The sequence below is a fragment of the Balaenoptera ricei genome, chromosome 1 (genome assembly GCF_028023285.1).
Source record: "Balaenoptera ricei isolate mBalRic1 chromosome 1, mBalRic1.hap2, whole genome shotgun sequence".
In the NCBI taxonomy this organism is placed as follows: Eukaryota; Metazoa; Chordata; class Mammalia; order Artiodactyla; family Balaenopteridae; genus Balaenoptera; species Balaenoptera ricei.
The window spans coordinates 112,790,298-112,815,359 of record NC_082639.1 but is presented as its reverse complement, the minus strand read 5'-3'; the positions used below and the strand labels follow the sequence as shown (position 1 = coordinate 112,815,359).

Here is a 25,062-nt window from a genome sequence, read left to right as displayed (position 1 = left end):
GGAACAGATCAGGTGGGGAGCGACCACAGGGGTTTTCAGTCTTCCTTCCAGACCTTCCCATGACTCCAAATCCAGCTGGAGCCATAGTGCATTTCACACATCCTGCTTTGGGGAAGCCAGTTCTTCCTCCACAGCTTCTCTCTGGCTCTTTCCCACCCCTCATCTGAGCAATATTTATGGAGCAACCACTGTGCACTGAGCGTCACAGTGGAAAGGCATCCTGGGAGATGGTATAGGAGCTGTGGGGTCACACTGAGCTGAGTTCGAATTCTAGCATCCTTAATTACAAACGGGGTAACGTCTGGCAAGCTACTTATCTGTGCTTGAGTGATTTTTTAAAAAAACGGGTTTCCTCTGTAAAAGCAGAATGATGACATCATTTTCACAGGGTTGATGTGAGGCTTAGAAATAACAGACGCTCCTGCACACATATTGCAGGCAGTTCAGTATTTACCTGGGGTCAGGAGGATGTGGGTTCCCTCTGCTTCTGTGACCTTGAAGTTGTTACTCAGTATCTCTGAGCATCAATTTGTGAAATGGGAACACGATGCCCACCTCCTTGCGTGTTTGGAGGATGTAGCTGGATAATATGTGTTAAACAACCTATCGCAGACCCTAACCATTAATAACTGTCTTCCTGCTTCTTGCCCCCGCATCAGTGTGCACAGCTCCCCTCCTTAGGAGGACCTCTGCTCCTCCTCGCCACCGCCCCGCGTGCGCGTACATCCCGTATCGCCGTGCGCTGACGGCTTTCTGCCATACCTGTCAGAGGAAAGAGGGCAGCTGCTCAGCTCCCGGGTGGGGAGCGGAAACTACATTTCCCAGCCTTCACTGCGCTGCCACTGGGGCTGGGAGCGGAGCGCGGCAGGCCCCACCTTCGGGGTGGAGCCTATGCGGGGGGCGGAGTTAGGAGGTGGTTGGAGAGTTAAGACAAGCCAATGAGACCAGCTGCTAATAAGTGGGCTTGGCTTACCCTATAACAGTGGCAGGAGGAGGAGAGCAAAGCTATTGAGCCAGCGAGGAGTGAAGCTGAGCCTGGCCTCACACGCTCCTAGAGGACCACCTCCTGAGACAGAGTTCTTTTTCCCCCTTCTTCTTCTTTCTCCAAGCTCCCCTCCTGCCCTCCCTCCCTGCCCAGTACAATGCATTCTTGAGTGGCAGCGTCTGGACTCCAGGCAGCCCCAGAGAACCGGAGCAAGCCAAAGAGAGAGGACTGGAACCAAGACACTCTGGTGGGGGAGCTTGGATGCCTGGCTTCCTTTGAGGACATCTTTGGAACGAGGGTGGCTTTGGGGTGGGGAGTTGTGCTGCAGGGAATCCAGCCAGGCCCCAAGATGGACACTTCTGGGCACTTCCATGACTCCGGGGTGGGGGACCTGGATGAAGACCCCAAGTGCCCCTGTCCGTCCTCCGGGGATGAGCAGCAGCAGCAGCAGCCGCCGCCGCCGCCGCCGCCGCCACCAGCACCAGCACCACCAGCAGCCCCCCAGCAGCCCCCAGGACCCCCGTTGCAGCCTCAGCCTCCGCAGCTTCAGCAGCAGCAGCAGCAGCAGCAGCCACCGCATCCCCTGTCTCAGCTCGCCCAACTCCAGAGCCAGCCCATCCACCCTGGCCTGCTACACTCCTCTCCCACTGCTTTCAGGGGCCCCCCTTCATCCAACTCCACCGCCATCCTCCACCCTTCCTCCAGGCAAGGCAGCCAGCTCAATCTCAATGACCACTTGCTTGGCCACTCTCCAACTTCCACAGCCACAAGTGGGCCTGGTGGAGGCGGCCGGCACCGGCAGGCCAGCCCCCTGGTGCACCGGCGGGACAGCAACCCCTTCACAGAGATCGCCATGAGCTCCTGCAAGTACAGCGGCGGGGTCATGAAGCCCCTCAGCCGCCTCAGCGCCTCCCGGAGGAACCTCATCGAGGCTGAGCCCGAGGGCCAGCCCCTCCAGCTCTTCAGCCCCAGCAACCCCCCGGAGATCGTCATCTCCTCCCGGGAGGACAACCATGCCCACCAGACCCTGCTCCATCACCCCAATGCTGCCCACAACCACCAGCACGCCGGCGCCACCGCCAGCAGCACCACCTTCCCCAAAGCCAACAAGCGGAAAAACCAAAACATTGGCTATAAGCTGGGACACAGGAGGGCCCTGTTTGAAAAGAGGAAGCGACTGAGTGACTATGCTCTGATTTTTGGGATGTTTGGAATTGTTGTTATGGTGATAGAGACCGAGCTCTCTTGGGGTTTGTACTCAAAGGTAGGGGCTGCAGTTTCTCTTTATACCTTGAACAAAAGGAATATGTAGGTAGCAAGAGAGAGAGCGCGCGCGAGTTGGGGGGGGGGGGTGGTGAGAGAGAGGGAGAGAGGGAGAGAGATTGGGGGAGAGAGAGGGATGGTGGTGCTGGGGAGAGGCGTTTGCTCAGTTATATGGAACACTCTAACTTCCCATGGTTTTCCTGCTTAATCCCGGGAGAATTCATTCCTTGCTTCCTTGGGAGGGGGGACATCCCCACACACTGTGTCTAATTTGTAGACTCTGTGTTAGGGAGGATTAAAGAATCCCTTCTGAGAAATCATCTTTCCTCCTGGCTCACTCGTACTAAAGCATAACCTAGCAGCTTAACGCACCAATTAATTACACTCTGCCTTGATGTGCTTGCCAGTTCCTGTGACTTCCCCTCCTCTCCTCCCCTCCCTGCTCCACTCCATCTTCCCGAGGATAAAAAAGAAATAAATGTCTGGGTGGGGGGGGGGTGGGTGGGGATTCCATGCCAGTCCCTTCTCTCTCTGTCTTCTCTCTCTCTTCCCAAGTTTCTGTTTCCCTCCTCATCCCTGAGAGACTTAGGGCAAAATAGAAAAGCACCCGTGACTTGAGTCTCCTGGGGGCATGGGGTAAAAATATAGGTGGAGGAAATCAGCGGTCTTTTCCCTCAGGAAAGAGGACTCAGAATAAACCTGCTGCTGCCTTGTAAACATCCCCTGATAAAAATGGCTACAGGTGTTACCCGGGCAGAGCAGATGGGCGCCGCCTTGGCATCAGCTGGGGTGGGGGGGGGGAGTCCCTCTTCTTCGGATGGGATGACAGGGCTTCCTGGGAGTCCCCGAGAGCTCATGCCCCCGGCTCAGCCCCAGTTCTCCCCTCCCACCTCAACTCCTTCTTCTCGGGATAAATAAGGCTGAGTGTGTGAGTGCGCGCCCCGATGGAGAACGGCGGCACGGCTTTAGCGGGGGAGCTGGCCCCACTGCCCCAGCCTCTGTCCAGTCCCAAGACGGAGGAGGGGGTTTCCCTCCCCGAGGGGGCTTGGAAATCGCGTCCTCCAAGGGAGTGGGGCTTGAGGAAGGTGGGTTTCTGTCAAAGCTCTGCTGGCTGGGAGCCCTCCTGCTGCGAGCTTGAAGGCTTGGAGACCTGGGGAGTCACTGGGCAAGTGGATCTTTTTCCCACTCTACCCTTCACCCCCAGTTTGTTGGTGTGAGTGTGTGTGTGCATGCTTACTTGTTGTTTGGATTTCTCTACTTATTTGTCATTTGGGGCAGCGGGTAGCTGGGAGGGGTTCAGCTGTTGGAGGTTTCAAATAGAGCTTGTTTCAGGCTGGGCACAGCTGCTGCGAGACTGTCACATTCCTTGTTGAAATCCAGCCACAAAAACCTAGGAGGTGCTGATCGGATTTCCCCCATTCCCAGCCTCTCGCTAGCTGGAGCAGAGGATGGGCAGATTTGCCCGCTCTGGAAAGGGGTGGGGCAGACTTGTCAGATGACCTGAATAGCCAGAATCAAGACTTCCAGGTGGAGGGTCCCCCAGGGACCTGGCTGCTCAGAGGGGACTGCCCCCGCCCAGGGCAGCTCCTGGAAGCTGCCTTCGTCTAAATGGCTCAAGGATTTGAGCCCCTCCGTGAGCCGGAGCGAGTGGGGTTTCCCCTGGCATCGCAGCTCACTTAGTCATTCCCTGTAATGAGCCTCTGAACCGGCGGGTCCTTCTGCTCGCTGCCTTCTCCCGCTGGGCGCTCCGGGAGAGGGGGCTGCTAGCCTCGGCAGGCCTGGCAGCCGCCCTGGGCACAATCCGGGCTCCCTCCAGGCACCCCCTGGGGACCAGGAGCCCTTGCTGGGGGAAGCTGACGAAGGCCCAAGTGCTGGGGGGTGGGGAGAAGGGGCAAGACAAGCACCCTCTCTTTTAGTGAACCCTGTGGTCAGAGCTCTTAGGGGAATGGCTCTTCCTAGAGACAGCTCCCAGCGTGGGATCGGTCTGTGCACAGTTGTTTTAATGGGGCGGGAGGGTTGCTGCTAGAGCAGGTGCCTCCCTGATGGAGTATTCAGGGAAAGGGGCTTTCCCAGAGCCGGAGACAGCGGACTCTGGCGCGAAGGAAGGGTGAGGTGATCCAAGGGGTGGGCTTTGCCTAATTTTAAATTGATGACCCTCTGGCTGATGGAAGGAGGGAGGGGGCAGCAACCCGGGAAGTCCTGCCTGCCTCAGCTCGTGAGGCGGCCACCTCCTGTGCACCTTGGGGTCGGTATCGGTTGTGATGATCAGGGCTCGCTTTAACCTGCTCACCCGCTCACCAGCCCTTCCATCCTCTATCCATCCGGGCATTGAGTCATTATTGGAACAAGTATTTTCTGGGTGTCTGTGGCAGGCCCTGTGGACCCAGGAGGGATAAGGTAGCTATTCCCTCTCCTCCTGGGGGCAAATAGGATTGGTTTAAAGAAGCAGACCAAAGTTTGAATCCTAGCTCTGCCACCTCCAGTGTGATCTTGGACAAGCCATGTAGCTTCTCTGAGCCTGTCTCCCCAGCTGTCAAGTGGGGAGAGTGAATTAGTGTAAGGCACTCCATACAGGACCTACTGTTATTGTTATTAATGATGAAGACGAGAGGAAAAGAGATGTCTTTTTCCTCTGTTATCTAACTCTGGCACCAGAATTAGTTGGGGCCTTGATAGCTTGGGAACTAAGACTTGTCACTGGAGCGAGAAGTTGTATCTCGGAGGGGAGATGTTCTGAGATGGGGCTGGGTCTTCTGACTGGAAACCACCTATAGCATGGGTCTGTTGTAGGGGAGGTGAACATTTGTTCCCCAGCCTTGCAGAGAAAACGGACTCTGTTGTGACAAGAGGGTTCAGGTCAGAATGAAGAATCAACAGCTGGGGGAACTCAGAGATGTTCAGTGGACCCTGGGGAGGGATGGGTAACAGCCTCTTGTGCTGGAGAACTCTCTGTGTCTGGTTGGCTTTGCTAACTGGTCTGGAAGCAGGAGGGTGGACAGGGGGCCTCAGGCACCCCACCCAGACTGGGTTATTCTGCACTGATGGTGGCAGTTCCCACTCAAAGGCCCTGGGGAGAGGGACACACTTTCTTTTCCCCAAGTGATGAAGACTGCCAACCTTGTGCTTGAGCTGCTGCTTTCAGAAGTTCTCTGCTCTTTTCCACGGGGCTGTGGCCTTCCTGTTTGCCTGTCTTTGGCTGATATCTGTTACTGGGGGAGGAATTCACCACGCAGGCCTGGCTCTCTTGAGAAGGAACATGGCATGACCCCTGAGCGTAGTCAGTTAATGCAAAAGGGAGCCAGCCTGAGGAGGTAAGAAATCAGGACGGAATGGTCCTTGGCTCTGCTCTCACAAGCCTCAGGTGATGATGGGGAAGGAAGATGGGCTGAGGTAAGAGGAGAGCTGTTTGTGATCACGCCAAGGCTGTGGCTCCTGATGGTACTGGGTTATCCCTGAACTGAATGAGCGCCCAGGTGTTTTCCTTATGGGTGGATTTACCCTTGAGGCCTTAGCCACCATGATAGGCCAGGTCTAGAGGTCCTGTTGAGGCATCTTAGTGGCATTGTCTCTACTACATTAGTGCCCCCTCCCCACCTTGCCATCCTGCTGGTGTCTGAGCTGGTGCCTCCATCCAGCTGGCAAGTCATCGGTGGGCCTTGTTTCTCAGGGACCTCGGGCGTCGGGCTGTGGGGTCAGCCCAGGGGAGGCTGGGAAATGCTGGGGCAGCAGCAGGGTGGTTCTGTGTTTCCACCAATTTTGCACAACCTCAAACCACTTCCCCACCCCTGGCCTCACAATCTGTCTGAGTTTCGCTGCCCAGGTAGAGCCCATCCTCTGCCCCTCTTGTGCCCCGCTCCTGCCCTCCCCACCAACTTCCTGCACCTCCGCTCTTCCCGCTCCCCCTGGGGGCCTTGTTGCTGGGGTCACCCGGGCCACGGGTGGAGGAGTGGATATGCTGGGGCTTCCCTGTCTACTCCATGCGTGGCTTCCTTTCTTCAGGCCACCTCATGGGAGGCCACCCTGAAAAGGGCAGCCTTCTCTGTATGCCCTGGGGAGCTCGGTCTCCTGGCCGTTCATTCTTCCAAGAGAGTGGGGTCCCTTAGGGCCAACTTGTATCTCTTTGCTGACCTCACAGAGGTCCACCCCCAGCTTCCAGCCTGAATGATTGAGTGGGCTCACCGGTCCCAGCTCTTCTGTTCCCCTGCCCTCCCTGTCATGGAGGTCTTGTCTGCAGAAGGGCAGAGCAGCAGCCGAGGCTCAGCTGGGTGAATTGTCTACACCTCCTGCCAGACCCAGGAGCCACTTTGGGGTAGGGGGGTGACTGTGGGGGGATGTCCTGATGATTGGGAGCGCATGCCTCAGGGCACTCGTGTCTGTGGTTTCAAGCATGCTGGGAAGGTAGGAATAGGTCAGACTCCTCTGCATGGAGCCTCCCTGTGGGATGACCTGCAGGACAGGGTTGCAGAAGGCAGGAGACTCTTTATAAGCGATTGGCTAGAGGTAGGAGCCTGGGAGCCAGCCACCACGGCCCCAGGCATACATTTTATCATCACACCCAGTGTCTTGGCCCAAGGAGGGCAAGAGAGACTCTGGGAGCGTGAAAATGAGCCCCTTCTCCCACCCAGGGTGGTGGCGACTCTATTTATAACCTTTGTGGACAGTCTGCAAATGAGCCAAACGTTTGTAACCCACAGAAGGGACAGCTAACTTTTATATATGCTTCTCCTTTGCATGTCATGACACTATTTATAACTGTCCCGGGGGAAAGACTTCATAACACATCCGGACTTCCCTTCCCCATGGGCAGTGCTCCCTGCTGCTCCGGCCCTGGCATCATTGCTAGGGCATTTATCGGCTACACAGGCTAATTAGAGAGCTGGTGGATGGCCTTGTATTTCCCTTATTGAGCTTGCAGGAAGGGGGATTTGTGAGGCCAGGGTCCAAAGATCTGCTCTAAAAAATATAAGGTAAAGAAAAACAAAATGAAAAGCAATTGGAGTAACCTCTGTGGTGAAGCTGAGGCCGGGAGAGAGATGTAAAATCAGAACTGAAAGGTTTGCTTTTGTTGTGGTTATTTGTAAAGCACATTTGCGGGAGAAAATGAGTGTGTACTAGAGAGAGAGGGAGAGAGAGGGAGAGAGAGGGAGAGAGAGAGGAAGGGGTTGTTGAGGGCGGCTGTGTATTGATGAAACACCGCCTTCCTCAGTTCAGTGGCAGGCAGACCAGCACGTTCATTCATTCGTAGTTGTTTTTCTTCTCTTTCTTTCAAAACCCCAAAGGCAGAGGGAGAAAGAAGAAAGCCTCCTATTCCTCTTTAAATAATGATTCTAAGACTGCACTGTTCTCAGGAGCTTTGGGGAGGAAAATTCTAGTGCCTTTTTTTCTGGTAAGGAAAGTCTGGAGGAGGCTGATGGGTTTTTGGGTGCCCTCTCCCCCGACCTTGTCATTCCACCCCCAGGAGCTCAGCTGGGCTCCGAGAGCAAGGAGGGGAGGGGGAGCTGGGGGCAGGGACCACCCTGCTTCATCTCTGGGCCTGGCACTGCATGGGCCACGAATGCTGCTGGGCGATAGGAGTGGGGAGGAGGGGACCATTTGTGCCTCACTGGGCCGGCTTTATCCTCAAGAGTCCTGGAGGTAGGGGGTGGTCATGGCCCCCTTTGTAGATGAAGTCATGAGGCCAAGCTGACACTGCTAGTGGGTGGCGGTGCTGGAATAAGAGCCCAGGCCCATTGGACTCCCAAGTTTAGGCCTTTTTCCTTGCCTGCTGCTGCTGGAGAAATTGCTTATCATTCTTAAGAGACAAATCAAGGTTTATGGGCCTGAGAGCCTTGATGCAAAATGTTGGGACGGGATGAGCTTTACCGAGAGATAGGCAGGAAGAGGCTTGATGGAGGGTGGGAGATGCCAGTGCAGGTACCCAGAGGAGACAGTGTCCTGGGGGTTGGCCAGGGCAAGGGGGTGGGGCCCTGGGTGCAGCCTGGGTCCAGGGTGAGATGTGGACAGGCCCACTGTCCGTCATCGGGATGCCTCCTCACCTGGAGGCCTGGTAATACCGCCCCAGAGTGGTGCTGGCAAAGCTGAGAGTGTGGAAGGTGTGGAATTAGACCCCTCCCTGCGAAGGCCTGGACCGGGCGGGCTCCTGACGCAGCCCCGAAGTGCTCCCCCTCCACCCTCGAGAGCCAGCAGGCCGGGACACTTCCGCGCACGGCTCCCTGGCCTCTTGGTCCTCCTGTGAGCTTCCTGTCGCCCTCCTCTCCCCTTTCCAGCACCGGCTGCAGGGCTACTTATTGGGGTGACCCGCGTGGGCTCAGCATCTCACATCCAAGGTATCTCCATGTTTGTTTTTCCTCAGGGTCCCCACCTCGACCCGGGAGTCATTACAGTCAGAGTATCTCACAGATGAGAAAACTGAGCTGCAGAGAGGTTGAGTGGCTCCTCCTGGTGCCCGTGTGAGGAGAGATGGTTCTAGAACGTGAGCTCAGGTCCCCAGTGCCTTGCTCGTCTCTCTGTTCCAAACCCCACCACAAACCTCTGCTGGGGATTTGAGTGAGGGAACCTTCAAGGGCTTCTCCATCCCTGCTTCTAGAACTTTCTTCCGCATCCTTGAGTCCCAGTTTCCTACTTCCCCGGGCATGAGGCTTTGTTTCGCTCTGTCAGTGGCCGTTAATGTTAAAGAAAGGCCTGTCTCTGCTTTGAAGGAGCCCTCAAGAGGTGCCTGCACCTCTTGCTTCTGATTTGTAGTATGGCCTTTGTCAAGTCCCTTCACTTCTCTGGGTCTCTGTTTCTCTAGCTTAAAAATGAGGGCTGGACTCTGATGCTGAACTCCCTTCCTGCTCCAAAGCTTTCTGATTCTATCAAACATATATATTTGTTGCCATTCTATCACTAAGACAGCAAGCCACGGTCCTCCAACTCCTGTTCTCAAGGGGCGTCGGGCCTGCACCCAGGCCCCGTCCATCCAGGCTGGGCTGTAGTGGTGTTGGCAGCTCTGAGGAAGCAGGCAGTCATTCGGGATGTTGGGAGGCTCCCTGTAGGAGGTGGGGTGGCCCCTGAAGTGTTAGACAGACCAAGATGGCGGGGTCATGGGCAGGGGGCCTTTCTGAGAGTGAGAACGTTGGCAGCCAGGGTACGGGGTGCAGAGTGAGTAGGGAATGGAGCAGGGGCAGCTTGGAGTTCCCGCCATGTGGTATCCACAGGGACAGGTAGGGAGGAAAGGGAAGCCTGGGATTTAATATTTAGTTGATAACTGTAATTGCCAGGGGCTCAGAGTTCTTCCTAGACTTCTGCACCCTCAGACCCTGAAGACCCGCTGCTCTTCTTTTCTCAGAGGCAATACTGATTGGCAGAGGTGGCCTGGCATGGCAGTTGCAGCCGTGGGCTCTGGGTTCGCATCCAGACTCGGCAGCATCCTAAGGGGGCGTCCTCAGGGAGTTTCCTGAACCTGGAGCCTGTTTCTTAGATATTCAGAGGGAATCACAGCCCCTGCCTACAGCATAGCACCCAGGTCAGAGCTGGGCACACACTGAGCCCATCAGCTGTTGCTTTTGTGAGAGCAGTGCTTAGAAGATGATGCTGTAAGCCCCAAGCCCCCCAGAGAGCCGTGGAGGGCGCGGGTGCATGTGTCACCCTCCACACAGGTGGCTGTAGAAAGGGGCTCCGGAAGAGGCGAACACGTGTGGAGCATGCCCCCTTTCTCCTAAAATCAAATGGCTTTACCTTCGGTCCTGTTTCTGCCTGGGTCCCTGTGGGTGTGTCTGCACAAGTAAGAGGGAAGCAGACTGCTCCCTGGAAGGTGGGGCTGCAGTGGTGGCCTGGCCTGGGCTTCTGGAGCCTTCTTACCTCATGGGACCCAGTTATGCTACACTCAGCGTCAGCAATCTGTGGCCTGGGCACAGCTCGTTGGGTGTGGACCTGCAAGTCGGACAGGTGGAGAGAGGACAAAAATAAGCCCAGGGAGCCAGGCCAGAGGCCGGGACGCCCGGAGGAAGGTCAGGGGGACACACGATGACCAGGCAGAATGAGGCTGAGAGCACGGATGACAGCGAGAGGGCCAGCCAGGAGGCCTTCCTGGGACAGAACTGGGCAAGCAAAGAAAGCTAAGGCTTTCCTGACATGTCTTCAAGAGAACATAATTTTTCCTTCAAGACTTGTAATGGGGTACCGTCTTGAATTCAAAAGGTTGTGAGGGCTTGTGAATCAAGGTTCTCCCTATCCTTTCTGCTCTGGCAGGTGTTTAACTCTCCCAACCAGGCGCCAAGGAGCATAAAGAGCAGCTGGGTTGGGGAGGGATGTACCAGGGGATCAGGGCTCGCCCTGCGTGGAGGCCATTTTTTTTCCCCAAGGCCTGGTTGTAAGGTAACCAGAGTTGTATTCTGAGCGGAGCCGTGGTGACACTAAATGAACAACATGCAAATGATGTGTGAAATAATATGCAAATTGGCATCTGTTATTTTTGAGTCAGCTTGTTGGGCATTTTTCTTAAAGGACAGGCATTTGCTCAGTGTCAAATGAACAGAAAAGCTGTCTTACAGGACGCTCCCACAGGGGCTGAATGGGCTGGTGCCTGCCCCTCAGAGCTCACGGGCACCAGGCCTGCCAGCCAGCATCTTCAGAATCATTGATGTTTAGCTTGAGCTGATGAATGGAGAAGCCCAGAAAGCTGGGGGTCTTGGCCAGGACCACCCCACAGACAGCGAGGGGGAGGAGACAGGTGATCTGCTGGCTGACCGTGGGGAGTAGGGAAGAGACTGCACTGGGGGCTAATTCTGGCCCAGCCCCTTGCTGCTGGGTGACCATAAGGCCAGTGACTCAAAGTCTCTGAGCCTCAGTTTCCCCATCTGTAAATGGAGAGGGTGGCATTCACTAGCCTGGTGAGAACTAAACGTGATAATGGTTGGGTAAGTGGCCAGCCCAATGGCTGGCACATCCCAGGCTGCCAACAAATGGCAGTTCTTCTTAGCTCCTTTGCCTGAGTTGGCACCTGCCTGCATCCTCGCAAGGTTCCGCCAGCAGGGATTTTTGCACAGCCTTTTCTCCCTTTTAAGAAGATTTCTGATTTTGACAAATTGGGGCTTAGCCATTTTCTCTCTCTTCTGGCTTCCATCGGGTAGGATGTTGGCTTGCTCAGTCAGTCCCCGAATAGCTCCCACATGTGGGAATGCCCGGAGCCACAGACATGGGTGACGTCACCTTCCTCTAGGATGAGGGCTTGGGCAGGGCGTGTTGCTGTGGGTCGGCCTACTGCCTTTGGAGGGGCTCAGAGCTGGATGGCATTGGTGGGTTGACCCAGGGGAGGCCTCCTCCAGGAGCAGCTGCTGGCATATCTGGCCTGGTGTGGTACCATACCTCCCTGAATGGCCAAGCTCCATGGGCCCACCAGGTGTGCCAGCCTGGGTGACATGGCCCCTGTACAGGCCTCCCACCTCAATGAGGAAGGCAGGGCAGGGACCATCCTCTTTACAGGATCCCAAGGCCCAGAGAAGTTATGTGACTTGTCCAAGGCCACTCAGCATTGTGAGTGGCAAGGGTGCAGCTAGAATCCAAGAATTCTGGGTTTTAGTCCCACTGAACACCTGCTATGTGGTAGGCCCCAGTCTAGGTTCCAGGAGTGCAAAGGTCTGTGCCCTTAAGGATGTGAGTCAGCTATAGGGGTCTCTCCTCAATGAAATGTGTTTCTCTCTGCCTCCTCTTCCTAAAAGAGCTCACACTTTCAACACAGACCTAGATTCAAATCCTGGACATGTGCTGTTGAGCTGTATGGCCTTGAGCAGTGGCCTCTTTTTTGGAAAGTGGGATTATAATTCCTTTTGCTGAGCGTGGAGGTGGAGGATTCAATTAGGCACAGATCTGGCCCCCGGGGGCTCTTTGGTCCACTCTGGTCCGTGGCAGGCTTTGCCATGCTATTTCTTTTGAGAGTTCGGTGGCTATGGGTTTGTAGAAACCCCTTAGAGCTGGGCCCATGACCCCCTGCCCCTCTTGCTCTGGGCTGGACCGGACGTTCAGCTCTGCCAAGATGCTCTCTGCTGCTCCTGAGGGTAGTAGTAATGCTGAGCTGGGTGGGAGGACATTTTGGCACAAGACACCAGACTGGTCCACGCTGTGTGCCAGTGATGGAAAGATCCCTCAAGAGTGAAATGAAATTGATGCGAGTGGAGAGCAAGTCCAGGACGGAGGTTGAGTCATGAGGGTTTCCTCTTGGGCGGAGGGGACCGTCTCTAATGCTTCTGTCCTCAGCAGCTCGGCAGAACGTGCCTCTCTCACAAAATGGATACTTCTTTCCCCTTCCATAAAAATGACTCCAAAGCAACTCTTAGGAGTGTAAAAAGGGGTAAATGGAGGAGAAGAAAATGAACATTTATCAAGGGCCTGCAACTAGTGCTTTCACACACCTCCTCTCGTCTAATCCTCACAGCAATCCTTGTTTTACAGATGACTGACCCAAGGATCAAAGAGGTTAGGTGACTTGCCCAGGGTCTCACAGCCAGGAAGTAGTGGACTTGGGGCTTGAACACATGATTTTGCAGATCACCTCCTGGCTTGGGGCTCTTTCCAGCCAAAAAAGCTGTTCTTGTTCTCTCCATCCTTGCCTACCCCACCCCCTTTAGTTTTATGCCACCCTCACGGTCCCACTAGCCCTACCAGAGCCTCAGTGGATGCTTTGAGCTCTGGAGGGAGGAGAGGGAGGGGGAGGCTGTCAGCTTAGACGCAGAAGTCTGTTGAACCTCCATGAGCCCTGGGTACGTTGACAGGGAAGAATGGGCTCTGGGGCCGAGGACGGTCTCCCGTGGGCTCTGGAGGGGTCAGCTGATCAGTCAACAGACATGCTTTGGTGTTCTTGTCCCAGCTCTGCAGCTTCTTGGCTGTACAACCTAGATGACAAAGTTGACTTCCGTGAGCCTCAGTCTCCAGATCTGTGAATAGGGATGAGGATGTGTGTCATGAGGAGCCAATGAGACAAGACCCAGTGCTGGGCTCATGGTAAAGGGCTGGGGAAGTGCCAGCTGTTCTTATCATTAATTTTCTCGTTGTATAATCTGAAAACTCCAAACACAGACTTAGTCACCAAAGCCCAGAGGACTAGATAGAGTCGCTGACCTTGTGCTCCTTCCTGGCCGGATCATCTGTTGCCGGCCTGGCCAGCAGGCGTCTTCCTGGGCCCATCCCGTTTCATGCGCATTCCAGTGCCTCCTGCCCCCCTCTCCTCTGTTGGTCCCACTCCATGTCTATCCCAGGACCCCACCACCCCTTGCTTCTCAAGCCCTTGGTCTTTTGTGGATAACTACTCATGAGGGTCGACAGGTGCCAGGTTGGCTCTGGGGGTTCAGTACTTAACAAGACACGGAGCTCACAGGCTGGTCGGGGAAGCAGGTGTTGACCAAGTCATGACAGGTATGATGAGAGTTTTATAGGAGACAAAACCACACACGTGTCCTGGATTTGACCCGCCAACCTGGCTGAGTCTCCCATTCCTTCTGCCTGTTCCCCCGCCCTCTATTCCCTGCGGGTCCACCTCGCCTTCACTTCTTTCATGTTCCCTTGTATCTATCTCCCAGCTGCCCCCCGCCTCTTATATATGGCAGCATAGCCTGGCGTTAGGAGAACAGGCTTCCATATGACAGAGCTGGGTTTGAATCCTGACTGTCACGTGTGGCTTTGCATAAGTTGCTTCAATGCTTTGATTCTGTTTCCTTGGGGGTTAATCCTAACCCTATTTCTGGGGCAGTTGTGAGGATTAAATGAGGCACCACTGTATGGAAAGCATGTGACATGGATTGTGGCCCATGCTGAGCACCGGTAAAGATTGTGGGTGAAGAGAAAGGCCCTGGACGAGGATTGAGGAAACTTGGTTTCTGGGCCTCTGTTTTGTCATCTGGAAAATGGGAGAAGTGAGGTTGAGGATGATGATAATTTCTCCGCTGGCCATTTTAAGGGAGGAGGGTCATGAGAACCAGATGGAATTAAGGAGCGAAGGGGAAGAAAGCTGTGATGCCCGGAGTGAAGGATCACTTGGCTGATCAGTGGGTGCGTTTTGGAGGGGGGTGGGCTGGAGAGGTGTTTTTTTTTTTTTTTTAATGTTCTGCTTTCTTTCACTCTTTTTTTTTTTTTTTTTTTTGAATAAATTTCTTGGGCTTCCCTGGTGGCGCAGTGGTTGAGAATCCGCCTGCCAATGCAGGGGACACGGGTTTGAGCCCTGGTCCGGGAAGATCCCACATGCCGCGGAGCAACTAAGCCCATGCGCCACAGCTACTGAGCCTGTGCTCTAGAGCCCGCGAGCCACAACTACTGAAGCCCGCGTGCCTAGAGCCCGTGCTCTGCAACAAGAGAGGCCACCGCCATGAGAAGCCCGCGCACCACAACGAAGAGTAGCCCCCGCTCGCCGCAACAAGAGAAAGCCCACGTGCAGCAGCGAAGACCCAGCAACAAAGACCCAACGCAGCCAAAAATAAAATACTAAATAAAATAAATAAATTTATTTAAAAAAAAAATTTCTTTATTTTCTGGCTGCATTGGGTTTTTGTTGCTGGGTGCAGGCTTTCTCTAGTTACGGCGAGCAGGGGCTACTCTTCGTTGCAGTGCATGGGCTTCTCATTGCGGTGGCTTCTCTTGTTGCGAAGCATGGGCTCTAGGCACGTGGGCTTCAGTAGTTGTGGCACACGGGCTCAGTAGTTGTGGCTTGCGGGCTCTAGAGCACAGGCTCAGTAGTTGTGGCTCACGGGCCTAGTTGCTCCGCGGCATGTGGGATCCTCCCGGACCAGGGCTCGAACCCGTGTCCCCTGCATTGGCAGGTGGATTCTCAACCACTGCACCACCAGGGAAGTCCGGCTGGAGAGGTTTTATCTTCCTACCCAGGAGTGAAAACCCATGAAGACATTGTGGCTAAGTGGATTTTCTCACTATCAGGAGATGGCTGAGACAGACCCTCCTGGCCAGCCTCCCTCCCTGCAGGCCAGCCCTTGGCATGAGGCCTGTTCGGCTCCTGAACCCTCCTAGCAGCAGGGATTTAATTACTATAATGTCAGTAGCCGTGGCTCGAGGCTTTCTGGTGGAGGGGAAACAGATTTGTCTTCTCACTGGGAGAATAAAAATCGATGGGAAGGAAAGGAAATGTACCTTCCTCTGAAGTACCCACTGCTGTTGGGCTGATGGGTAGCTTTCGTGGAGGTGGGGAGAGAGGAGCCTGGACAGCAGAGGGGAGGAGACACAGGGTCCACTTCAAGGACCCTTGGTTCTTGCTTTTGTATTCTGTGCCATGACTCAGCTGAGCTGCCTTTGTTTCCCCAGATCAGCCTACCAGTCATATATTAAGCAACAACTGTATGCCTGGCACTGCTCTTTAGAAATTTCTAGCAGAGTAGGGAGGCCAGGCTGAAAAATACGTAACTTTATTCATTCAATAAATAGTTATTGAACATCTATTTTGTGCCAGCATTGTTCTAGACACCACAGATATAGTAAAAAGAAACCATAAAAGATAAAAAACCCTGGCCTTTGGAACATATATATATTTTTTGAATTTTATTTTATTTCATTTTTTATACATCAGGTTCCTATGTTATCTGTTTTATACATATTAGTGTATATATGTCAATCCCAATCTCCCAATTCATCCCACCACGATCACCACCCCTGCTTTCCCCCCTTGGTGTCCATGTTTGTTTCCTACATCTGTGTCTCTATTTCTGCCTTGCAAACCGGTTCATCTGTACCATTTTTCTAGATTCCACATATATGCGTTAATATGTGATATTTGTGTTTCTCATTCGGACGTATTTCACTCTGTATGACAGCCTCTAGGTCCATCCACGTCTCTACAAATGACCCAGTTTTGTTCCTTTTTATGGCTGAGTAATAGTCCATTGTATATATGTACCACATCTTCTTTATCCATTCGTCTGTCAATGGGCATTTAGGTTGCTTCCATGACCTAGCTATTGTAAATAGTGCTGCAATGAACATTAGGGTGCATGTGTCTTTTTGAATTATGGTTTTCTCTGGGTATAGGCCCAGTAGTGGGATTGCTGGGTCATATGGTAATTCTATTTTTAGTTTTTTAAGGAAACTCCATGCTGTTCTCCATAGTGGCTGTATCAATTTACATTCCCACCAACAGTGCAAGATGGTTCCCTTTTCTCCACACCCTCTCCAGCATTTGTTGTTTGTAGATTTTCTGATGATGCTCATTCTAACCGGTGTGAGGTGATACCTCATTGTAGTTTTTTTTTTTTTAAATTTATTTATTTTTGGCTGCATTGGGTCTTCATTGCTGCATGCGGACTTTCTCTAGTTGTGGTGAGCGGGGGCTACTCTTCATTGTGGTGTGTGGGCTTCTCATTGCGGTAGCTTCTCTTTTTGTGGAGCATGGGCTCTAGGCGCATGGGCTTCAGTAGTTGTGGCATGTGGGCTCAGTAGTTGTGGCTCGCGGGCTCTAGAGCACAGGCTCAGTAGTTATGGTGCTCACGGGCTTAGTTGCTCTGTGGCATGTGTGATCTTCCTGGACCAGGGCTTGAACTCGTGTTCCCTGCATTGGCAGGTGGATTCTTAACCACTCTGCCATGAGGGAAGCCCCTCATTGTAGTTTTTTTTTTTTTTTTTAAAGAAATTCACGTTCTTTTATTTATTTATTTATTTATTTATGACTGTGTTGAGTCTTCGTTTCTGTGCGAGGGCTTTCTCTAGTTGCGGCAAGTGGGGACCACTCTTCATCGCGGTGCGCGGGCCTCTCACCATCGCGGCCTCTCTTGTTGCGGAGCACAGGCTCCAGACGCGCAGGCTCAGTAATTGCGGCTCACGGGCCCAGTTGCTCCGTGGCATGTGGGATCTTCCCAGACCGGGGCTCGAACCCGTGTCCCCTGCATTGGCAGGCAGATTCTCAACCACTGCGCCACCAGGGAAGCCCCTCATTGTAGTTTTGATTTGCATTTCTCTAATGATTAGTGATGTTGAGCAGCTTTTCATGTGCCTCTTGACCATCTATATGTTTTCTTTGGAGAAATGTCTACTTAGGTCTTCTGCCCATTTTTTGATTGGGTTGTTTGTTTTATTAATATTGAGCTGCATGAGCTGTTTATACATTTTGGAGATTAATCCTTTGTCCGTTGATTCATTTGCAAATATTTTCTCCCATTCTGAGGGTTGTCTTTTCGTACTGTTTCTAGTTTCCTTTGCTGTGCAAAGCTTTTAAGTTTCATTAGGTCCCATTTGTTTATTTTTGTTTTTATTTCCATTACTCTAGGAGGTGGGTCAAAAAAGATCTTGCTGTGATTTATGTCAAAGAGTGTTCTTCCTATGTTTTCCTCTAATAGTTTTATAGTGTCTGGTCTTACATTTAGGTCTTTAATCCATTTTGAGTTTATTTTTGTATATGGTGTTAGGGAGTGTTCTAATTTCATTCTTTTACATTGTAGCTGTCCAGTTTTCCCAGCACCACTTATTGAAGAGACTGTCTTTTCTCCATTGTATATCCTTGTCTCCTTTGTCATAGATTAGTTGACCATATGTATGTGGCTTTATCTCTGAGCTTTCTATCCTGTTCCATTGATCTATATATCTGCTTTTGTGCCAGTACCATATTGTCTTGATTACTGTAGCTTTGTAGTATAGTCTGAAGTCAGGGAGTCTGATTCCTCCAGCTCCTATTTTTCCCCTCAAGACTGCTTTGGCTATTCAGGGTCTTTTGTGTCTCCATACAAATTTTAAGATTTTTTTATCCTAGTTCTGTGGAAAATGCCATTGATAATTTGACAGGGATTGCATTGAATCTATAGACTGCTTTGGGTAGTATAGTCATTTTTACAATATTGATTCTTCCAATCCAAGAACATGGTATATCTCTACATCTGTTTGTGTCACCTTTGATTTCTTTCATCAGTGTCTTATAGTTTTCTGAGTACAGGTCTTTTGTCTCCCTAGGTAGGTTTATTCCTAGGTTTTTTATTCTTTTTGTTGCAATGGTGAACGAGATTGTTTCCTTAATTTCTCTTTCTGATCTTTCATTGTTAGTGTATAGGAATGCAAGAGATTTCTGTGCATTAATTTTGTATCCTGCAACTTTACCAAATTCATTGATTAACTCTATTAGTTTTCTGGTGGCATCTTTAGTATTATCTATGTATAGTATCATGTCCTCTGCAAACAGTGACAGTTTTACTTCTTCTTTTCCAGTTTGTATTCCTTTTATTTCTTTGTCTTCTCTGGTTGCCGTGGCTAGAACTTCCAAAACTATGTTGAATAATAGTGGTGAGAATGGGCATCCTTGTCTTGTTCTTGATCTTAGAGGAAATGCTTTCCCTTTTTCACTATTGAGGATGATGTTTGCTGTGGGTTTGTCATATATGGCCTTTATTATGTTGAGGTAGGTTCCCTCTATGCCCACTTTCTGGAGAGTTTTTATCATAAATTGGTGTTGAATTTTGTCAGAAGCTTTTTCTGCATCTATAGAGAGGATCATATGGTTTTTATTCTTCAATTTGTTAATATGGTGTATCACATTGATTAATTTGCATATATTGAAGAATCCTTGCCTCCCTGGGATAAATCCCACTTGATCATGGTGTATGATGCTTTTAATGTGTTGTTGGATTCTGTTTGCTAGTATTTTGTTGAGGATTTTTGCATCTATATTCATCAATGATATTGGTCTGTAATTTTCTTTTTTTGTAGTATCTCTGTCTGGTTTTGGTATCAGGGTGATGGTGGCCTCATAGAATGAGTTTGGGAGTGTTCCTTCCTCTGCACTTTTTTGGAAGAGTTTGAGAAGGGTGGGTGTTAGCTCTTCTTTAAATGTTTGATAGAATTCACCTGTGAAGCCATCTGGACCTGGACCTTTGTTTGTTAGAAGATTTTTAATCACAGTTTCAATTTCATTACTTGTGATTGGCCTGTTCATATTTTCTGTTTCTTCCTGGTTCAGTCTTGGAAGGTTATACCTTTCTAAGAATTTGTCCATTTCTTCCAGGTTGTCCATTTTATTGGCATAGCATTGCTTGTAGTAGTCTCTTAGGATGCTTTGATTTCTGCGGTGTCTGTTGTAACTTCTTTTTCATTTCTAATTTTATTGATTTGAGTCCTCTCCCTCTTTTTCTTGATGAGTCTGGCTAGTGGTTTATCAGTTTTGTTTATCGTCTTAAAGAACCAGCTTTTAGTTTTATTAATCTTTGCTCTTGTTTTCTTTGTTTCTGCTTCACTTATTTCTGCTCTGATCTTTATGATTTCTTTCCTTCTACTAACTTTGGGTTTTGTTTGTTCTTCTTTCTCTATTTCCTTTAGGTGTAAGGTTAGATTGTTTATTTGAGATTTTTCTTTTTTCTTGAGGTAGGCTTGTATTGCTATAAACTTCCCTCTTAGAACTGCTTTTGCTGCATCCCATAGGTTTTGGATCATCGTGTTTTCGTTGTCGTTTGTTTCTAGGTATTTTTTTATTTCCTCTTTGATTTCTTCAGTGATCTTTTGGTTATTTAGCAACATATTGTTTAGCCTCATGTGTTTGTGCTTTTTACGTAATTGATTTCTAATCTCAGCATTGTAGTCGGAAAAGATGCTTGATATGATTTCAATTTTCTTAAATTTACTGAGGCTTGATTTGTGACCCAAGATGTGATCTATCCTGGAGAATGTTCCGTGAGCACTTGAGAAGAAAGTGTAATCTGCTGTTTTTGGATGGAAGTCCTATAAATATCAATTAAATCTATCTGGTCTATTATGTCATTTAAAGCTTGTGTTTCCTTATTAATTTTCTGTCTGGATGATCTGTCCATTGGTGTAAGAGAGGTGTTAATGTCCCCTACTGTTATTGTGTTACTGTCAATTTCCTCTTTTATAGCTGTTAGCATTTGCCTTATGTATTGAGGTGCTCCTATGTTGGGTGCATATATATTTATAATTGTTATATCTTCTTCTTGGATTGATCCCTTGATCATTATGTAGTGTCCTTCCTTGTCTCTTGTAACATTCTTTATTTTAAAGTCTATTTTATCTGCTATGAGTATTGCTACTCCAGCTTTCTTTTGATTTCCATTTGCATGGCATATCTTTTTCCATCCCCTCACTTTCAGGCTGTTTGTGTCCCTAGGTCTGAAGTGGGTCTCTTGTAGACACCATATATATGGGTCTTGTTTTTGTATCCATTCAGTGAGCCTGTGTCTTTTGGTTGGAGCATTTAATCCATTCACATTAAGGTAATTATTGATATGTAGGAACATACTTTTTTTTGGTGATTTTTAAAAAACTTTTTATTTTATATTGGAGTATAGCTGATTAACAATGTTGTGTTAGTTTCAGGTGTACAGCAAAGTGATTCAGTTATACATATACATGTATCTATTCTTTTTCAAATTCTTTTGCCGTTTAGGTTGTTACATAATATCGAGCAGACTTCCCTGTGCTCTACAGTAGACCCTTGTTGGTTATCCATTTAAAATAGAGCAGTGTGTACATGTCAATCTGGAACTTACATTTTAGTAGGTAAAACTGACAATAATAAACTAATAAAATAATAAACTATATGTTTATTATACTTTATGTTAGGTAGCAATAAATGATACAAAGAGAAAGAAAGGTGGGATGGGAGGGCAGGGAGTTCTGAGGGAAGAGTTATGATTTTAAATAGGTGGGGAGGATCTCACTAAGAAGGCGACAACTGATGAAAGATGTTTAGGAGGCAAGGGAGTGAGCGAGCCCCGGTGGAAGAGGAAAGAGCAGTGTGAAGGCACTGGATCGGCATTATGCCTGACATGGTCTGGGTAGCCTTGTCCAGTAAAAATATGATAGAAGCCACATCTGGAATTTTAGATTGTCCAGTAGCCATATTAGAGAAAGGAAAAAGAGAAATGTGAAATTAATATTAGTGATATTTTCTATTTAACCCAATATAGTAAAAATATTACCATTTCAACATATAATCAATGTAAAAAATTATTGAGATAGTTTAGATTCTGTTTTTCCTACAAGTCTTTGAAATCTGGTGTGTTGTGTATCTTACAGCACATCTCAACTGGACACTAAATCTTCACTGGAAATACCTGATCTGTGTTTAGAATTCATAAAATTTACAGTTAAAAAAGTAGACTCACACACCCATGTTGTTGCAAATATATTTAAAAGTTTTCCAATAAATGAATGGAGTATCATTTTTAACATGTAAGTTATTGAAAATGAAATACATTAAAAAATTCCGTTATACTAGCCACATTGCAGGGCCTCAGTGGACACGTGGCCAATTTCTACTGTGTTGGACAGCGCAGGTCTTGGGCAGTGAGGTGAGTGATGGGGGCCTCGAGGGAGCTGGGGGGTATGAGGTCAGAGAGGAGGTGGGACCCACTGCAGGGTTCTGTAAGCCATTGTGAGGAGTTTGGCTTCCACCCTGGGTGAAATGGGAGCAGACGGAGGGCTTTGAGTGGAGAAGTAACAAGATGTGACTTACGTTTTAATAGGATGGCACTGGCTGCAGTGCTGGGAACAGATGAGGGGGTGGGGGCAAAGGCGCCTGGTTAAGAAGCCGTGGTCACAATCCAGGTGAGCGGTCGTGGTGTTTCGGAGCCAGGTGGTAGCAGTGAGATGGTGAGAGTGGTTGGAGCCTTGGAATTTTTGGAAGGAAGGCACTCCTGATGAGCTTGATGCAGGGATGTGGAGGTGGGGGAGGTGGGAGAGAAAGGGGAAGGTCAAGGATGAGGCCAAGATTTCAGCCCAAGCAAACATTAAGGATGGAATTTCCATTAATGGGGATGGAGAAGACTGTGGGAGGAGCAGTTTTGGGGAGAAGGTGGGAGTTTGGGGTTGGATTTGCTAGGCTTGAGATGTGTCCATTTCGATATAATGTGGGTGGCGTGTGCCCCGAGGCTGTGGGAGGTCAGAGGCCTGGAGCATGGCAGGCTTCTGCCCGAACCCCTGCGCCATACGGATGGCTCCCCTCCCATTCCAGAGGGCAGTTCTTGGCACAGCTGAATTTTAAAAACTTTCAGATAAATTCTCTGTGCCTCCAGCACCATCGGTGCTTACTCCCTGAAGGTCACTGGAAGTTGCTTGGATCCTCTGGGTCAGAGCCATATTTCAAGGTCACATCTCCCTGCTCCTAGCTGACCCCAGAGCAGTATGATGAATAAAAAGAGTCATACATGGTCTAAAGCTCCCCCAGCATGCTGGGAAGGCCAATTTTAGGGGAAGTTACTGAAACAGTACAAAATTCTGAAGACACGCATTCCTGATTTCCTAGCACTTTAACTCTGCAGGGATGTGGAGGAAGGGATTAATGGGCTACAGGTGGAGAGGGAGTGGAGAGGCGGGCGACCTCTGCCAGGTCTCAGAGCCAGGGAGGCGGAGAGGCCCGGCCCCTGGTACCCCCGCCCCCACCCAGCCTCATGTTCACCAGCTGTGTCACTGAGTGCCTGGGGCTCTCAGGAACCATGCCGGGTGCCATCACACCTGCTCCCTTTCCAGCTGGGAAGAGAGTTGGGAAAGGGGGCAGGAGTGGCCTTGAAGGTCTTCTCCCACCCCTACCAGTGTCCGATGCTGGGACCTGGGCCTGGAGGGTGAGGGTCTTGGGACCTGTGGACCAAGGCCACTCCATTCTGGTAGCCCAGGCCAGCTGGGCACGGGTCTTCTGACCTGGGTTCAGATCCAGAGACTGACCCTTATTGGCAGTGAAACTTCAGTGATTTAATTTTTGAGTCCGTTAGTGCGTCTCTTGAATGGGGGTGATGGTGCCTGCCGGGGCGGTTTTGTGAAGTGATGTTAATGAGTGACCTTAGCTCTGAGATGTGACACTTAGTGCATGTTGACTCTCAGTAAATATTGATTCCCTTCTTCCTTCCACGGATGTGAGAATTGCCTGTGGGCAGGCCAATTCTGCCCCCCGAGTGGCGGGAGATGGTGCAGAAGGGAACATCTGTCGTAGTGTTGGATTGAGGATGCCCGATGAGCAGCGAGTGTGGGTAGAGGAGAAGGAAGCACCTGCGTGAATGGGGGAGAGTGAGACCGTGGGGAGTCTCCTGCCTCCCGCGAGGCTGGGATCTTGCCCTGTGCCTTTATTTTTATTTATTTATTTTTATAATTTAAAAAAATTATTTATTATTTTTGATGGCATTGGGTCTTCGTTGCTGTGTGCGGGCTTTCTCTAGTTGCGGCGAGCGGGGGCTACTCTTCGTTGCGATGCGCGGGCCTCTCATTGCGGTGGCTTCTCTTGTTGTGGAGCAGGGGCTCTAGGCACACAGGCTTCAGTAGTTGTGGCACGCAGGCTCAGTAGTTGTGGCTTGCGGGCTCAGTAGTTGTGGCTCACGGGCTCTAGAATGCAGGCTCAGTAGTTGTGGCACATGGGTTTAGTTGCTCCGTGGCATGTGGGATCTTACCGGACCAGGGCTCGAACCTGTGTCCCCTGCATTGGCAGGCGGATTCTTAACCACTGAGCCACCAGGGAAGCCCCATCGCCCTGTGCCTTTAGATCGCGGCTCTCAACTGGGGTGATTTTGCTCCCCAGTAGGATGTCTGGTAATGTCCGCAGACGTTTTTGGTCATCAAGACTAGGGGAAGGCTGTTACAGACATCTCATGGGTAGAGGCCAGGAATGCTGGTAAACATCCTACAACACACTGGACAATCCCCACAGCAAAGAATTGCCCGGCCCCAGTGTCAGTAGCTCTGGGGCTGGGAATCCCTGCTTTAGATGACTCATTCTCACAGGCTTCTTGTGAGGAGAAATGAGAAAACAGACGAGATTGCTTTATCAGCTTGAACATGCCATTCTAATCCCTCTCTCCCCCTACCCTTTTCTCAGGGTCACCCCTGTGTCATGAAGGGCTCTGGACCAGGAGTCGGAAGACCTGAGTTCAAAGCCCAACTCGGGGCAATGTGTCCTTGTGTCTGGTCTCCGTGTCCTTCATCCTTGCAGGTCTCATGTGTAAATGGGACAGTGGTGTCTCCACAGTGGTGGGCTGTGGTGTGGACACAGAGTCTGCGTGGGGAAGACGCTCCATCACCTGGGATGTGCTGGCCAAGGGGAGGTGGTGGGATTAGAGCCTTTCTACATGTGCACGAATGACACTTTAGGAGAGGGGAGCCCAGGGATGCCCCTCTGCCCCTGCAGGGCCACGTGACTGTTCCCCCAGGCCTGCTCCATTTTGCTTCTTGTTTTGTGTTTTCTTGAACAGGTGGAGCTAAAGTCTCCATTTGGGAAGATGGAATTTGCAGGAAAGCGCAGAGCTATTATTTCTGGGCTGTGTGAGTAGGGGACAGAGCCGGCTGAGTGGCAGGTTTCCTGGCAGGGGAGAGACAGTAAGTGTGCCAGCCCGGCATCGCTAGAATCCTTTTGGGGTGAGTGGGCCAGGATTCCCCAGTAACCACCTCAGGAAACGAGTATTTGCTCTGAGCTTAAGACTGACCGCAGGGAAAGACAGGCCCCACTGTCAGGGAAGGATCTGCATTGATATGTTGAAGGTCTGAGGATGCTCTTCTGGGTAGACTCCCTGGAGCCCATTGTGTGCCAGGCACTGGCCCCGGACATGCTGGGGGACAAAGAGATGGACAGGACGTGGTTGGGGGGTGGGTGGCCAGGCTGCCACGACTCTAAGGAGAGGCAGGCTGTGACAAGTGCCCCAATGAGGTGCGGCGTCACATGAGGGCACGCCGGTGACTCCTCGCGTCCGGGGACTTCTTACAGGAAGTGGGGGTCGTGCGGGCTTCATAGGTAGGGAGGGCTTCATGAGGCAAAAGGGAAAGAGTGTTCCAATCTGATGGCACAGTTTGGGCAGAGGCTCAAAGTTGGAGAGTGCCCGGTGTTCTCAGGGGTGGGGGTGGGGGGGGGACAAAGGCGGCAGGCTTTCCTGGAA

At 50.8% G+C, this 25,062-nt stretch overlaps 1 protein-coding gene across 3 annotated transcripts in view; it reads left to right on the top strand.

The window, feature by feature from the left end:
- Window positions 1–1,127: 1,127 nt before the first annotated feature.
- KCNN3 (potassium calcium-activated channel subfamily N member 3) overlaps window positions 1,128–25,062 on the top strand; it is a 173,804-nt gene continuing 149,869 nt past the window's right edge. For 2 of the 3 annotated variants that reach the window (XM_059902006.1, XM_059901997.1), the window contains exon 1: window positions 1,128–2,249. In XM_059902006.1, coding sequence (XP_059757989.1) covers window positions 1,335–2,249 — 915 coding nt within the window. In that variant the 5' untranslated portion in view covers window positions 1,128–1,334. Of the gene's footprint in view, window positions 2,250–3,269; window positions 3,334–25,062 lie in introns of those variants that run through there. The other variant, XM_059902016.1, reaches the window with a different exon arrangement.